Source organism: Bos grunniens, chromosome 4, assembly GCF_055505025.1.
Source record: "Bos grunniens cultivar Pamir isolate PY7600 chromosome 4, Bosgru_T2T1.0, whole genome shotgun sequence".
Taxonomy (NCBI): Eukaryota; Metazoa; Chordata; class Mammalia; order Artiodactyla; family Bovidae; genus Bos; species Bos grunniens.
Genome location: NC_141168.1, coordinates 1100373 through 1114824, shown reverse-complemented (window position 1 = coordinate 1114824; position 14452 = coordinate 1100373). Strand labels below are relative to the sequence as shown.

At 53.1% G+C, this 14452-nt stretch overlaps 1 protein-coding gene across 2 annotated transcripts in view; it reads right to left on the bottom strand.

Moving 5' to 3' along the window:
* The window catches only part of PTPRN2 (protein tyrosine phosphatase receptor type N2), a 607146-nt gene that overhangs the window by 374009 nt on the left and 218685 nt on the right, over window positions 1-14452 (bottom strand). For both annotated transcript variants that reach the window (XM_086394674.1, XM_086394675.1), the window contains exon 6: window positions 13031-13388. In XM_086394674.1, the coding sequence (XP_086250800.1) occupies window positions 13031-13388 (358 nt within the window). The remainder of the gene's footprint in view (window positions 1-13030; window positions 13389-14452) is intronic.

Genomic DNA, 14452 nt, shown 5'->3' with positions numbered 1-14452 from the left:
TGTCAGGAAGCAGGAGCAAAGCAGTCAGCAAAGCCCCTGCTACCACAGAGTGCTCGCCCATCGTGGGAGAGACAAAGCAGACGAAGCAGGACACACACCTGGCGGTGATGTGCTGCACGTGCCCCGTCACTCAGCTGTGCCCAACTCTGCGACCCCGTGGACTGCAGCCCGCCAGGCTCCTCCGTCCATGGGATTCTCCAGGCAAGAATACTAGAGTGGGTTGCCATGCCCTCCTCCAGGGGATCTTCCCAACCCAGGGATCCAACCCAGGTCTCCCGCACTGCAGGTGGATTTCTTTACCGTCTGAGCCACCAGGGAAGGGCCTGGTGCTGATGGGGCTGTGGAAATGATAACCCAGAGTTGGAGGCCAGGGCAGTGGGAAGGGCAGATGCTCTGACAGGACTGTCAGAGAAAAGCTCACAGAGACCCAGAGAGGGGGTCCTGAGCCCAGGGACCGCCCAGAGGACACGCTCTGCGGGCAGAGGAGACGAGTGCAAAGCCCTGAGCAGCGGGGCTGGAAGGACAGAGGATGGCCAGAGGGTGACCCGGAGCAGTGGAGCGGCAGCGCAGGGGGCTCACAGGTTCTCAAACCACAGCAAGGCCCCGGGATTCTGCTGAGCGGGATGAGAAGCCCCTGCCGGGTCTGAGCAGTGAGCCGTCAACTGACTTACAACATACGAGGCTTGCAGGCTTGAGACAGGGTAGACAGGGTGGCCGCATGGGGCTCCTGCAGGAACCCAGCAGGATGGCGTGGGGCAGGCGGAGCTGCTGGGGTCCGAGTGGGCTTCTGTGGCAGGGCTGGGCGTGCTGGACGTGGGTGCAGGAGTTGGCGCCGAGCCCAGCAGACAGTGACTGATGGCGAGGCTGGAGTTTGTGAGGTCAGCTCCCGACATCTGGGAACCTGGGGCCCTTGACAGCCCCTCAAAGCATCCCACCGGGTGGTGGGATGTTTTATGCAATCCACGCAGGGCAAGTGAGGCCACAAAGCCTAGAAGACCCACCACAGACGAGGGCCACGATCGTGTAAGGATACAGAGTGCCCTGCAGAGACCCCTCCGGTCTCCGCCCTGCCTGTGTAGACGAGGCAGGGATTCCCACTGGAAGGGGTTACAGAGAAAACGGAATCAAATGTGCAGACTGTCGACCATATCCAACAAGCAGAGCGAAGGCGGAAGCTGTGCACTCCTCCAACGGCCTGTCCTGATGTGTAACAGCTAAGGAAAGCCTCCCTAAGGTCACCACACGTCTTCCCTTTGACGTCCCTCAGCTCTCGTCTCCTTATCTGGAGGGAAGCGCGGCATGAAAAAGCTCGTGTTCATTAAGTTAAAGACTAATGAATGGGAGGGACTTTCCACGGGCCTCTGTGACTACAGTAAGAAACACCCACCTTCAAAGTGGAATAATAAAATAAATCGCTAACACTGTCTCTTCTCATGCAAAAGGGAGACTTTTCAGATGACAAGTGAAAAATAACCAGGAAACCCTTAGGTGTGCAGTGCGAGAAGCTGAGCGGCTGGCCATTTAGGAGGAGAGTGATCAACGGGAGTTAGGGATCACCCACCAAGGGAGTGTGCCACCCACGCTGAGTCAGCACAGAGGTGTCTGCTGTCAGCCTCTGAAGATGAGCAGGGCGAGGAGACCCTCTTTAAAGAGTCCAGCCGGCCCCGTGGCCTGAGGAGGAACCGCAGCACAGTCAAACGCCACACGCATCAAAGCGGAACACTGTGTTCCGTCAGCCGCACCAGGTAATTCTGAGATCCGGCTGGCTTATCATGACATTGTAAGTAGCTTTCAGTGTGCCAAGTGGGCTCTAGCAGAGCAATTACATGAAATGTCAGGACATCAAATATGGGGGGCCTGGAGCAGGAGACCAGCTCCCTGCACAGCTCCCACGGGCCCGACCCACGGGAAGCACACGTCTGAATAGGGCCCCCGACACACGCTGCAGCTCCAGAGGAGACGCAGCGGCGAGCAGCTGGCCTTACCACAAAGCCACAAACAGAGGGTGCAACTCAGGCAGCCAGACCTACTCCTAAGTGCCTCTGTCAGCACGTGTTCACGAGAGTACACCGTTCAGGCAGGTCCACACACACACGTCATCACCACCACCATCACCATGACCATCACCTTCATCACCATCACCACCATCACCACCATCATCACCACCACCGTCACCATGACCATCACCTTCATCACCACCACCACCATCACCACCATCATCACCATCACCATGACCATCACCTTCATCACCACCACCACCATCACCACCATCATCACCACCACCATGACCATGACCATCACCATGACCCCCATCACCATGACCATCACCTTCATCACCATCACCACCATCACCACCATCATCACCACCACTGTCACCATGACCATCACCTTCATCACCATCACCACCATCATCACCACCACCATGACCATGACCATCACCATGACCCCCATCACCATGACCATCACCATGACCATCACCTTCATCACCACCACCACCATCACCACCATCATCACCATGACCATCACCTTCATCACCACCAGCACCATCACCACCATCACCACCATCACCATGACCATCACCTTCATCACCACCATCACCACCATCATCACCATCATCACCACCACCATGACCATGACCATCACCATGACCCCCATCACCATGACCATCACCTTCATCACCTTCATCACCACCACCACCATGACCTTCATCCCCATCCCCATCACCACCATCACCACCACCATCATCACCGTAAAGACCATCACCCTCATAATCACCATCACTACCACCACCATCATCAGGGGGAATTTCCTGCGTTCCTTTTGTTTAGAAAGTATACAATTCATTTAATTGCTAGAGTCCATCTCCGGTACTTTGCGATGGGTTTAGACAAATTCCACGAGAGATTATTATTTTATCCTGACCTCACCTGGGCCTCCACCCAGGAGATTTGGGCATAATCGTCACGCATTGGCTTCCTATCTATTTTCACTGAAAGCAGCACAAGTAAATTGTGTTTTCCTCCCAACCTGGGGCCTGTGGTGTCCCAGCCAGGTGGCACGCATCACTCAGGCTGAATGAAAACCCCGGCCCGCAGCTGGGATAAAGCGCCCAGCACCCACACAGGCCACGGTGTCATACTCGCAGACCGCAGGCACCAGCCTCTCTCTAAACACGTAATATTGAGTCACAGCACAAAAAATCAGATCAGCTTCGGCCTTACTCACGTGATTCACTTGGTAGTGGGGCTGGAGTCCAAGTGTTGCCAAGGGATGCCTCGTTTAGATCCACGTGAGGCTGAACCCTCAGGCGAGCATCCTAGACACGTGCTGGGGGCAAATGCAGCCTGGAGCAGAAAACGCCACGGGAAGGGCTGCCCGGGACCAGCCCCGGTAACCTGTCTGTCAGCTCAGTGGGCTGAGCCCACAAGGGGCCTGGATCCCACTCACAGGATCCGCTCTGGGTGTGAGAGCTGTGAACCCTCTCCGAGTGAAGGCTGGATGGCAGGCGTCCAGGCGTGCAGCTCCACACTGCACTTCTGCAGCTGAGAGCTGCATCTGGACCAGAGCCAGTGTGCATACACCTCAGCTTTTACAGACAAAAAGTGGATGGGGCAGTTTTCATCACCTAAGGGTGCCTGGGGTTCATGAGCCTCGCCTGAATTTTCACCTAGAGCTGGAGGAAGAGCAAGGCCCGGCAGATGAGCTGGAGGGACTGGGGAAGGGTGGGGAGCAGTGGGCCGTGCCCCGGGTGGGCTGGGGGGCGGGTGAGGCCTCGCAAACACGCCCGGGCACCGGAGGACACAGCAGCGTGCACGGCGCTGAGCCGGGGCTCTCTGCACGTGGAGAACTCTGGGTCTCCCCGTAACCTTCACTACTTTCACAACTGGTTAAAAGCACAGCAAACAGTCTTCACAGGCTCTGGTTCCTGTGGCGAGCCGAGGACAGAACCCGAGAGCAGCGCTCGGTGAGCTGCGTTCCCGGCTGCCAACCAGGGCTCCATCCTGACAGCAGATGCAAGCCCAGTGGCTGCAGCCCACCCCACGCCCCAGCACGCACCCTTCCCCAGGGTCCTGCACGCGGGGCTTTTAATGTTATGTGAATTCAAGCTTTTTCACAGGGACAAGGTGTAAATAGTGAATAAACAAAGGAAGAGGGTCTCTTGTCTAAGTTTTTACCAAATGCCCATTCCCCACACACATGAAATCTGTGGTCAGACTGCTGTATTTGGAGCAGGGATGAGTTCTCCTGAGCCATGACAGCCACGAATCGGACTCGGCCGTCCTGCAGGAGGGTGTCTTCTCTGAGTCACCCACATCTCTCGTCTGCGCTTCAGCCCTCTGGGTGCGCAGCACAGCCACAGAGGAAGGGCACCCACTCACTGACCTTGAAGCACCTGCTGGAGGGACAAGACCACTTGGGCTGCTCCCCAGGGACTGAGACACTGCGGGCGCCAGCGTGGAAATCTGCCACCTAAACCCTTAGCACTGTGCCGAGAGTAGGGTCACCCTAGCACCTCCGGGGGTCTCAGCCAGTCGGGTGATAATGCTGCCCACCAGTGTCCCATCATAACCCTGACCCCAATGCAACACCCCTTGAGCCCTGGCTCTGGTGGCCAGTAGGGCTGTATGTGTGAGCCCCCAAGACGCCTCTGACAAACAGCCGCTCCTTCAAGACTGGGGAGGTGGTTGATACAGGCCAAAAAATGAAGAGACGGAGGACTACGTTCCAATGAAAAGAACAAGACGAAACCTCTGAAAAAGAACTCAAGGAAACAGAGAGAAGCAACTCGCCTGGAAGGGTGTGAAACAATAAAGACGCTCACTGAAGTCAGGAGAATGGAGGAATACAACCAGGGATTGACAAAGGAGTAGGAACTGCAAGAAAGTGCCAAACAGAAGCTATAACGGAACAGAAAGATCTGCTGGAAGGCTCCAACTGCAGACTGGATGAGGCAGAACAGGAGTCAGCCGCTGGAGACAAGCAGCGGAGCTCGCCTGGACAGAGCAGCAAAACGAAAGGGGTCCTAGCACGTGAAGACACCCCAGAGGGCCTCTGGGACAACATCCAGTGAAATGACGTCTGCTTTATGGGGACTCCAGAAGGATACGAGACAGAGAGAAAGGGCCAGAAAGATTACTAGAAGAAATAGTGATAAAAACTTCCCCAATCTGGGGAAGGAAACAGATATCCAGGCTGCCTGCCAATGCAGGAGGCTCAGGAGATGTCAGTTCAATGCCTTGGTTGGGAGGACGCCCTGGAGTAGGAAATGGCAACCTACTCCAGGATTCTTGCCTGGAGAGTTCCATGGACAGATGAGCCTGGAGGGCCCCAGTCCACAGGATGGCAAAGAACTGGACATGATATGCAGGTCCTGGAAGCGCACAGAATTCTGGAGAAGATGAACCCAAAGAGACACACCAGCACATGAGTTTAGTTGCTAAGTCCTGTCTGACTCTTTGAGACCCCATGGACTACAGCACACCAGGCTTCCCTGTCCATCACCAAGTCCCAGAGCTTACTCAAACTCATGTCCATTGAGTCGGTGATGCCATCCAACCATCTCATCCTCTGTTGTCCCCTTCTCTTCCTGCCTTCAATCTTTCCCAGCATCAGAGTCTTTTCTAAGAAGTCAGTTCTTCGCGTGAGATGGCCAAAATATTGGAGCTTCAGCTTTAGCATCAGTCTTTCCAATGAACACCCAGGCCTGATCTCCTTTAGGATGGACTGGTTGGATCTCCTCGCAGTCCAAGGGACTCGCAAGAGTCTTCTCCAACACCACAGCTCAAAAGCATCAATTCTTTGGCATTCAGCTTTCTTCATAGTCCAACTCTCACATCCATACATGACTACTGGAAAAACCATAGCCTTGACTAGATGGATCTTTGTTGGCAAAATAATGTCTCTGCTTTTTAATATGCTGTCTAGGTTGGTCATAGCTTTTCTTCCAAGGAGCAAGCGTCTTTTTAATTTCATGGCTGCAGTCACCATCTGCAGTGATTTTGGAGTCCAAGAAAATAAAGTGTCTCACTGTTTCCATTGTTTCCCTATCTATTTGCCATGAAGTGATGGGACCAGATGCCATGATCCTAGTTTTTTGAACGTTGAGCTTTAAGCCAACTTTTTCACTCTCCTCTTTCACTTTCATCAAGAGGCTCTCTAGTTCTTCTTCACTTTCTGCCATAATGGTGGTGTCATCTGCATATCTGAGGTTACTGAAATTTCTGCCGGCAGTCTTGATTCCAGCTTGTGCTTCATCCAGCTGGGCATTTCTCATGATGTATTCTGCATATAAGTTAAATAAGCAGGGTGACAATATACAGCCTTGACGTACTCCTTTCCCAATTTGGAACCAGTCCATTGTTCCATCACCTCCACTAACACCAACACATATTATAACGAAAACAGTAAAAGTTAAGGATAATGAGAGAATCCTAAAAGCAGCAAGAGAAAAACAACTTGTTATTCGCAAGGGAACCCCCACGAGGCTGTCAGCAGGTTTTTTGGCAGAAACTTTGCAGGCCATAACGGAGTGGCATGACATGTTCAAAGTGCTGAACGGAAACCACTTCCGACCAAGAATTCTCTAGTGGGCAAGGTTATCATTCCTTGTGCATGGGTCAGAAGAATTAACATTGCTAACTGTTCATACTACCCCAAGGGGTTTCCAAGGTGGCTTAGTGGTTAAAGAAGCTGCCTGCCAATGCAGGAGGCTCAGGAGATGTCAATTCGATCCCTGGGATGGGAAGATCCCCTGGAGGAGGAAATGGCAACCCACTCCAGGATTCTTGCCTAGAGAATTCCATGGACAGAGGAGCCTTGGGCCCCACTCCACAGGGTTGCAAAGAATTGGACACCACTGACCACTCATGCAGGCACAGTTATAAAACACTGTGGTATTTCTCCTGGCACAAAAACAGACACACAGATTAATGGGACAAAACCGAGAGCTTGTACGGTCAATTAATCCACAATAAAGGAGCTAAAAATATATAATGGAGAAAAGACAGCCTCTTCAGTAAATGGTGTCAGGAAAACGGAACAGCCACATGTAAAGGAGTGAAACTATGCTGCAACCTTACGCCACACACAGAAATCAACTTCAAACGCACCAAAGACTTGAAGGTACGACCCGAAAGCCTGAAAGTCCGAGAAGAAAACATACACAGTAACTTCATGACATCCTAGAGATATTTTCGTGGATCTGACACCAAAGGCAAGGAAACAAATGCAGAAAAGTAAACAAATGGAACAATGTCAAACTGAGAAGCTTCTGCACAACGAAGAGTCAGTCAGTTCAGTCGCTCAGTCGTGTCCGACTCTTTGCGACCCCATGAATCGCAGCACGCCAGGCCTCCCTGTCCATCACCAACTCCCGGAGTTCACTCAGACTCACATCCATCCAGTCAGTGATGCCATCCAGCCATCTCATCCTCTGGCGTCCCCTTCTCCTCCTGCCCCCAATCCCTCCCAGCATCAGAGTGTCTTCCAATGAGTCAACCCTTCGCATGAGGTGGCCAAAGCACTGGAGTTTCAGCTTCAGCATCATTCCCTCCAAAGAAATCCCAGGGCTGATCTCCTTCAGAATGGACTGGTTGGCTCTTCTTGCAGTCCAAGGGACTCTCAAGAGTCTTCTCCAACACCACAGTTCAAAAGCATCAATTCTTCGGCGCTCAGCCTTCTTCACAGTCCAACTCTCACATCCATACATGACCACAGGAAAAACCATAGCCTTGACTAGATGAACCTTTGTTGGCAAAGTAATGTCTCTGCTTTTTAATATGCTGTCTAGATTGGTCATAGCTTTTCTTCCAAGGAGTAAGTGTCTTTTAATTTCATGGCTGCAATCACCATCTGCAGTGATTTTGGAGCCTCAAAAAATAAAGTCTGACACTGTTTCCCCATCTATTTCCCATGCGGTGATGGGGCCAGATGCCATGATCTTCGTTGTCTGAATGTTGAGCTTTAAGACAACTTTTTCACTCTCCTCTTTCACTTTCATCAAGAGGCTTTTTAGTTCCTCTTCACTTTCTGCCATAAGGGTGGTATCATCTGCATATCTGAGGTTACTGATATTTCTCCTGGCAATCTTAATTCCAGCTTGTACTTCTTCCAGCCCAGCCTTTCTCTGATGTACTCTGCATATAATTTAAATAAGCAGGGTGACAATATACAGCCTTGACATACTCCGTTTCCTATTTGGAACCAGGCTGTTGTTCCATGTCCAGTTCTAACTGTTGCTTCCTGACCTGCATATAGGTATCTCAAGAGGCAGGTCAGGTGGTCTGGTATTCCCATCTCTTTCAGAATTTTCCACAGTTTATTGTGATCCACACAGTCAAAGGCTTTGGCATAGTCAATAAAGCAGAAATAGATGTATTTCTGGAACTCTCTTGCTTTTTCCATGATCCAGCGGATGTTGGCAATTTGATCCCTGGTTCCTCTGCCTTTTCTAAAACCAGCTTGAACATCTGGAAGTTCACGGTTCACATATTGCTGAAGCCTGGCTTGGAGAATTTTGAGCATTACTTTACTAGCATGTGAGATGAGTGCAATTGTGCGGTAGTTTGATCATTCTTTGGCATTGCCTTTCTTTGGGATTGGAATGAAAACTGACCTTTTCCAGTCCTGTGACCACTGTTGAGTTTTCCAAATTTGCTGGCATATTGAGTGCAGCACTTTCACAGCATCATCTTTCAGGATTTGAAAGAGCTCAACTGGAATTCCATCACCTCCACTAGCTTTGTTTGTAGTGATGCTTTCTAAGGCACACTTGACTTCACATTCCAGGATGTCTGGCTCTAGGTGAGTGATCACACCATTGTGATTATCTGGGTCGTGAAGATCTTTTTTGTACAGTTCTTCTGTGTATTCTTGCCATGTCTTCTTAATATCTTCTGCTTCTGTTAGGTCCATACCATTTCTGTCCTTTATCGAGCCCATCTTTGCATGAAATGTTCCCTTTGTATCTCTAATTTTCTTGAAGAGATCTCTAGTCTTTCCTATTCTGTTGTTTTCCTCTATTTCTTTGCATTGATCGCTGAGGAAGGCTTTCTTATCTCTTCTTGCTATTCTTTGGAACTCTGCATTCAGATGCTTATATCTTTCCTTTTCTCCTTTGCTTTTCACTTCTCTTCTTTTCACAGCTATTTGTAAGGCCTCCCCAGACAGCCATTTTGCTTTTTTGCATTTCTTTTCCACGGGGATGGTCTTGATCCCTGTCTCCTGTGCAATGTCACGAACCTCAGTCCATAGTTCATCAGGCACTCTATCAGATCTAGGCCCTTAAATCTATTTCTCACTTCCACTGTATAATCATAAGGGATTTGATTTAGGTCATTCCTGAATCATCTAGTGGTTTTCCCTACTTTCTCCTTTAAGTCTGAATTTGGCAATAAGGAGATCATGATCTGAGCCACAGTCAGCTCCCGGTCTTGTTTTTGCTGACTGTATAGAGCTTCTCCATCTTTGGTTGCAAAGAATATAATCAATCTGAATTCAGTGTTGACCATCTGGTGATGTCCATGTGTAGAGTCTTCTCTTGTGTTGTTGAAAGAGGGTGTCTGCTATGACCAGTGCATTCTCTTGGCAAAACTCTATTAGTCTTTGCCCTGCTTCATTCCATACTCCAAGGCCAAATTTTCCTGTTACTCTAGGTGTTTCTTGACTTCCTACTTTTGCATTCCAGTCCCCTATAATGAAAAGGACATCTTTTTTGGGTGTTAGTTCTAAAAAGTCTTACAGGTCTTCATAGAACCGTTCAACTTCAGCTTCTTCAGCGTTACCGGTTGGGGCATAGGCTTGGATTACCGTGATATTGAATGGTTTGCCTTGGAAATGAACAGAGATCATTCTGTCGTTTTTGAGATTGCATCCAAGTACTGCATTTCGAACTCTTTTGTTGACCATCATGGCTACTCCATTTCTTCTAAGGGATTCCTGCCCGCAGTAGTAGATATAATGGTCATCTGAGTTAAATTCACCCATTCCAGTCCATTTTAGTTCGCTGATTCCTAGATAAAAAGAAAGCTTCTACAGAACAAAGAATACCATTATGAAAATCCGAATGCACCCTCCTGAAAGGGAAAAGAGATCTTAAAAGCATATAACAATAAGGGTTTAATCCCCCAAATACAAAGAGAACTAATACACTCAACAACGACAAGAAATGCCAAACATCCTGAATTTTAAAAATGGGTTGAGGATCTGAAGAGTCATTTTTCCACGGAAGATGTACAGAGACGCTCGGCATCACTAATCATCGGAGAAAAGAAAATCAAAAGCAGGCTGCGCTATCACCTCCCGCCTGTCAGAGCAGCTGTTGTTGAAAAGAAAGAAACATGAACGCTGCACAGAATGTGGAGAACAGGAAACGCTCGTGGCCACTGGTGGAAACGCAGCCAGTGCCGCCGCTTTAGTGAAGAGCATGGAGGCGCCTCAAGAAACTAAGGAAAAAGAGCACCATATAATCCAGCAATCCCACGCCTGGGTACTCATCCCAAAGCAAGCAAAAACACTAATTCAAAAAATATGTATAACATGCAGCCCATGTTCAGCATTGTTTACTACAGCCGAGATACGGAAGCAACCAAAGTGTCTATCAACAGACGAATGGATAAAGATAAGGTGGGGTGTGTGTGTCACGCCGCATCTTTATCCATTATCTATATAGTGGAATACTACGCAGTCACAAAAAAGAATGGAATCATGCCATTTGCCCCAACATGGATGGACCTAGAGGGTATTAAGGTAGTAAAACAAGTCAGGCGGAAAGAGACAAAAACCACAGGATTTCACTCATATGTGGAATCCAAAACAAACAAAATCAAACAGAAACTCATAGATACAAAGAACAGATCAGTGGCTACCAGAGAAGAAGCGGTGGGGGGCCCGAGATGAGCGCAGAGGTGAGCTGCATGGGGAGGGGTGCAATCGGGCCTCTGGTGGCAATCACTCTGCAGTGCACACAGGTTTCCTACTAAAATGTTGTGCACCTGAAACTTTCAGATATTAAAAAAAAAAATGATGGAAGGGGAGAAAGGAGGGAGGAGGAAGCTTCTGTAGTTTAAAAGGGGCTTAACAGGTACATCCACCTATTCAGTGAGCCTTCTTCAGATCTGACTTCAAAGAACCAACTGTAAAGAAAATTTTCAACTGAAAAATTTAAGCACGGATTAGCTGTTTGGTGATATGAAGACATCAGCATCAACTCTAGCACGTGATAAAGCTACTCGGTGAGGTCTATTCGAGAGCCGCATCTTTGGGCAATGCAGTGCCATGCGTGACAGATGAAATTTGATGGGGGCGTGCAGGGGAGGGGAGGGTCACAGAAGCAACGAGAGGAGCCAGGAGCTGCTTGTCGGAGCCCAGCGAGGCGTGTGTGAGCATCCGTCCTACAAGGCTCTCTGCTTGTTCCATGACTGACATCTTACATGACTCCCTTTAAAGCACACGGTGCGGCCGGGAAGACAACATATATAAAAAGATAACCGACACTGCAGCTTAGCACAGGAAAAACCACAACCCAAAGACGCCGGTAGTGAGTCACGGGAGAGAGGAGAAGCATCTTCGGCGGGTGTTCCGGAAGCCCCGAACCTCAGGGTGTGCGGAGCGAGGAGGGGCCAGTGATGGGGGGTGGAGCTGACCCCGGGGCGGGGGGCACAACAGACACACGGAGCTGACCACCTGCCGCCTGAGACGGTATTTCTCTCTTCCCGGTTCCAACATCCGGGGCAGAGGCAGTCGACAAACGGGGCTTGTGTTAAGCTGGGGGCGATGAGGAAGGAGCCAGAGAAGGGACGCTCAGACTTTATACGCTCGGCTGGGTGGGCACACGCAGCAGGGGCGTTGGCGTCAGCACCATGGAGAGGGGCAGGGGTCCACACACAGGCCTCTGCCTGCCCATCGAGGGCAGGGCTGGCCGTCGGCAGCGTGTGGACAGTGGTGATGGGTGCTGAGCGGGGCCAGATCAGGAAGCACAGCGCTGGGGAACGACGGGCAGCGGGAGGCGGCAAGGCCAGTGAGAGGGGTTCCCGGGGAGCCTGCGGTTTAGAGCGGGCACAGCCCAGGGAGGGGAACGTGGGGAGCAAAGGAGCCGCTGCCCGCAGGCCGCCCGCCAGGGCCACCTGAGCCCAGTGTGCCTTCTTCCCCGAGACAGGAGTGGCCGATGACCACCTACCCTTGCCCGCAGTCACAGCTCTGCACCCCCTCCAGCTGCAGCACCACAGCGGCCGTCTGGACAAAGGGGGGCTGAGGAGAGAGCCACCAGCTGAAGGGCACAATGTGGGCAACAGGGGACTCACGGTGGCTTCAGTGACGCCTCTGCTCACAGGGGGAGCGCTAACCGGAACAGGTTCGCAGTCCCTGTTTTTTTTAATCTGCTACCTGCTTGATGTTATGATTTGCATATCTTCAAAGGAGAAGTCAGACTTGATCGCAATCTCACTTTACATTTTACGGTCTCAGGGAAAGGCTGCTAGAAGAGATGAGGGCCCCGGGCGTCGTAGAGACCAGGCCAGGCCAGCGGTCATCCGTCCCCCAGCGATGACCACTGCGGGGCTGACTCACATCAGGGTGCTGGGGTGTGGCTTGGGGGTCGGTCACTTCACAGGCCCAAGTTCCCTCCAGCAACTGGGACAGCACTCATTTTAGGCTGGGGTCTCCTGGGGACCCGTGATACCCACAGAGTAAGCAGCTGAGCGTGAGCTTGCCCACGGGAGTGGGGAGGCGTGAGAAACAGTGAGGCCCCTTCATAGTCAACCCTGCAGACACCACGTGGGCCCGATGGGCCTGTGACCCTCCCCCCAGCATCTTCATCAACAAGGCCAGGGAACAGTGAGGCTGCCGGGGCAGGAGACCTACACTGAGCCGCCTGAGTCTGACACCCCTTCCCCACAGGACCAGCCTGGCCACCTCCCCACACCCCACCCCTCTCTGAGGGGGAGCCTCGGGAAGGGGAAGAGACCCTCGAAGGTCCAGCCTAGGCAGGCGCCAGAGAAAGACTGGAGCCCCCGAAAAGGCGCAGGGTGCTTACCATCGTCTGTGATCGGGGCATCCCTGCGGTCCGTAGGCGAAGGCCATCTCTGGGGGGCCGCCGGCGCCGACAGGACCCGAGGCGCTCTCCAAGGCGCGCGCACAAGGCCGCGGGGCGCGGGGTCGCCGTCCCTGGCGGGCGCGGGGGCCTTTCGGGCCGCGTAGGCGCCCAGCGCAGCCACCAGACGCTGCCTGTCCACCCCGCCGGCCACTTTGGGGCTGAGCTCGTCCGGCTGGAGCCGGCGGAGCGTGCGCAGGGGGCGGCCCCCTGCGAGGTCCGCGCGCGCCGCGGGAGCGTAGGTCAGAGCGGACGTCTGAGCCACGAAGGTCAGCACGCTGTCGGCCAGGGGGTCCTCACCCTGCAGGGGCGGGGGACAAACAGCGGGTGAGCGCCCATCGCCAGCCACGCCCCGCAGTGGCCCCGGGTCTGGGCCGCAGGCGCGTCCCAGCACCCCAGGCGCGCCCAGGTTCGCCTCCACCGATGGGCGGGCGCGTCCGCGGTCCTCCCGCAGTCTTTCCACAGCGGCTTTACTGAAGCGCAGCCCGCGCGCCGCGAGCCTCGACCCATCCGTGTGCTCAGCGCCTCCACCGAGCGGCGCGGACACCACCTGTCTGCCGCCTGGACACCCGCACCCCTTCCGGGCTCCCCTCCCGCAGGCAGCGGCTCATCCGCGTCCTGCGTCCTTCTCCCGCGTGTGCCGACGCTTCCTGTGGGGCAGCCCCGCGCAGCCTCTGGTGTCTGCTTCTTGCAAGGAGCGGGCTTCCCTTGTGGCTCAGCTGGTAAAGAATCTGCCTGCAACGCGGGAGACCTGGGTTCCACCCCTGGGTTGGGAAGATCCCCTGGAGAAGGCAAAGGCTACCCACTCCAGTGTTCTGGCCTGGAGAATCCCGTGGGCTGTGTAGTCCGTGAGGTCGCAAAGAGTCCCACACGACTGGGCGACTGTCACTTTTTGCCGCCCTTCTCGCCCCGAGCATGCCCACCCCAGGCGCGCCAGCAGGCAGCGGTAGGTGCCGCGCTCCCTGGTACCCCTGAAGTCTGCTCTAAGGACAGAGAACGCGCTTGCGTTTTCATTCATCAGCTGGGGAACCTTCGGGTTCTTTCCGCTTTGGGGCCGATGTGAGGAACGCTGCTGTGAACAGCCGTGTACAAGCCTGCGTGTGAACATGGGTTCTTCCTCCTGGCTGACCGGTGGGTGGCCCTGCGCTAACTGTGCAGGAGCCGCGGACCGTGTCCCCGCCGGCCGGCTTGGTGTCCGCGCTCACCGTCTTCTACCGCAATGAGCGCTGTCTGCCTTCGGCCGCCCTGCACCGTGAGGAGGTTCCTGCCGGTCGGGTCTGCGTTTCCTGCCGCGGAGCTACGCCGACCCCTTCTCCCGGGCTGTATGTTCGGTGGGGAAGGTCCGCCTAGGCCTCTCCCTGCCCC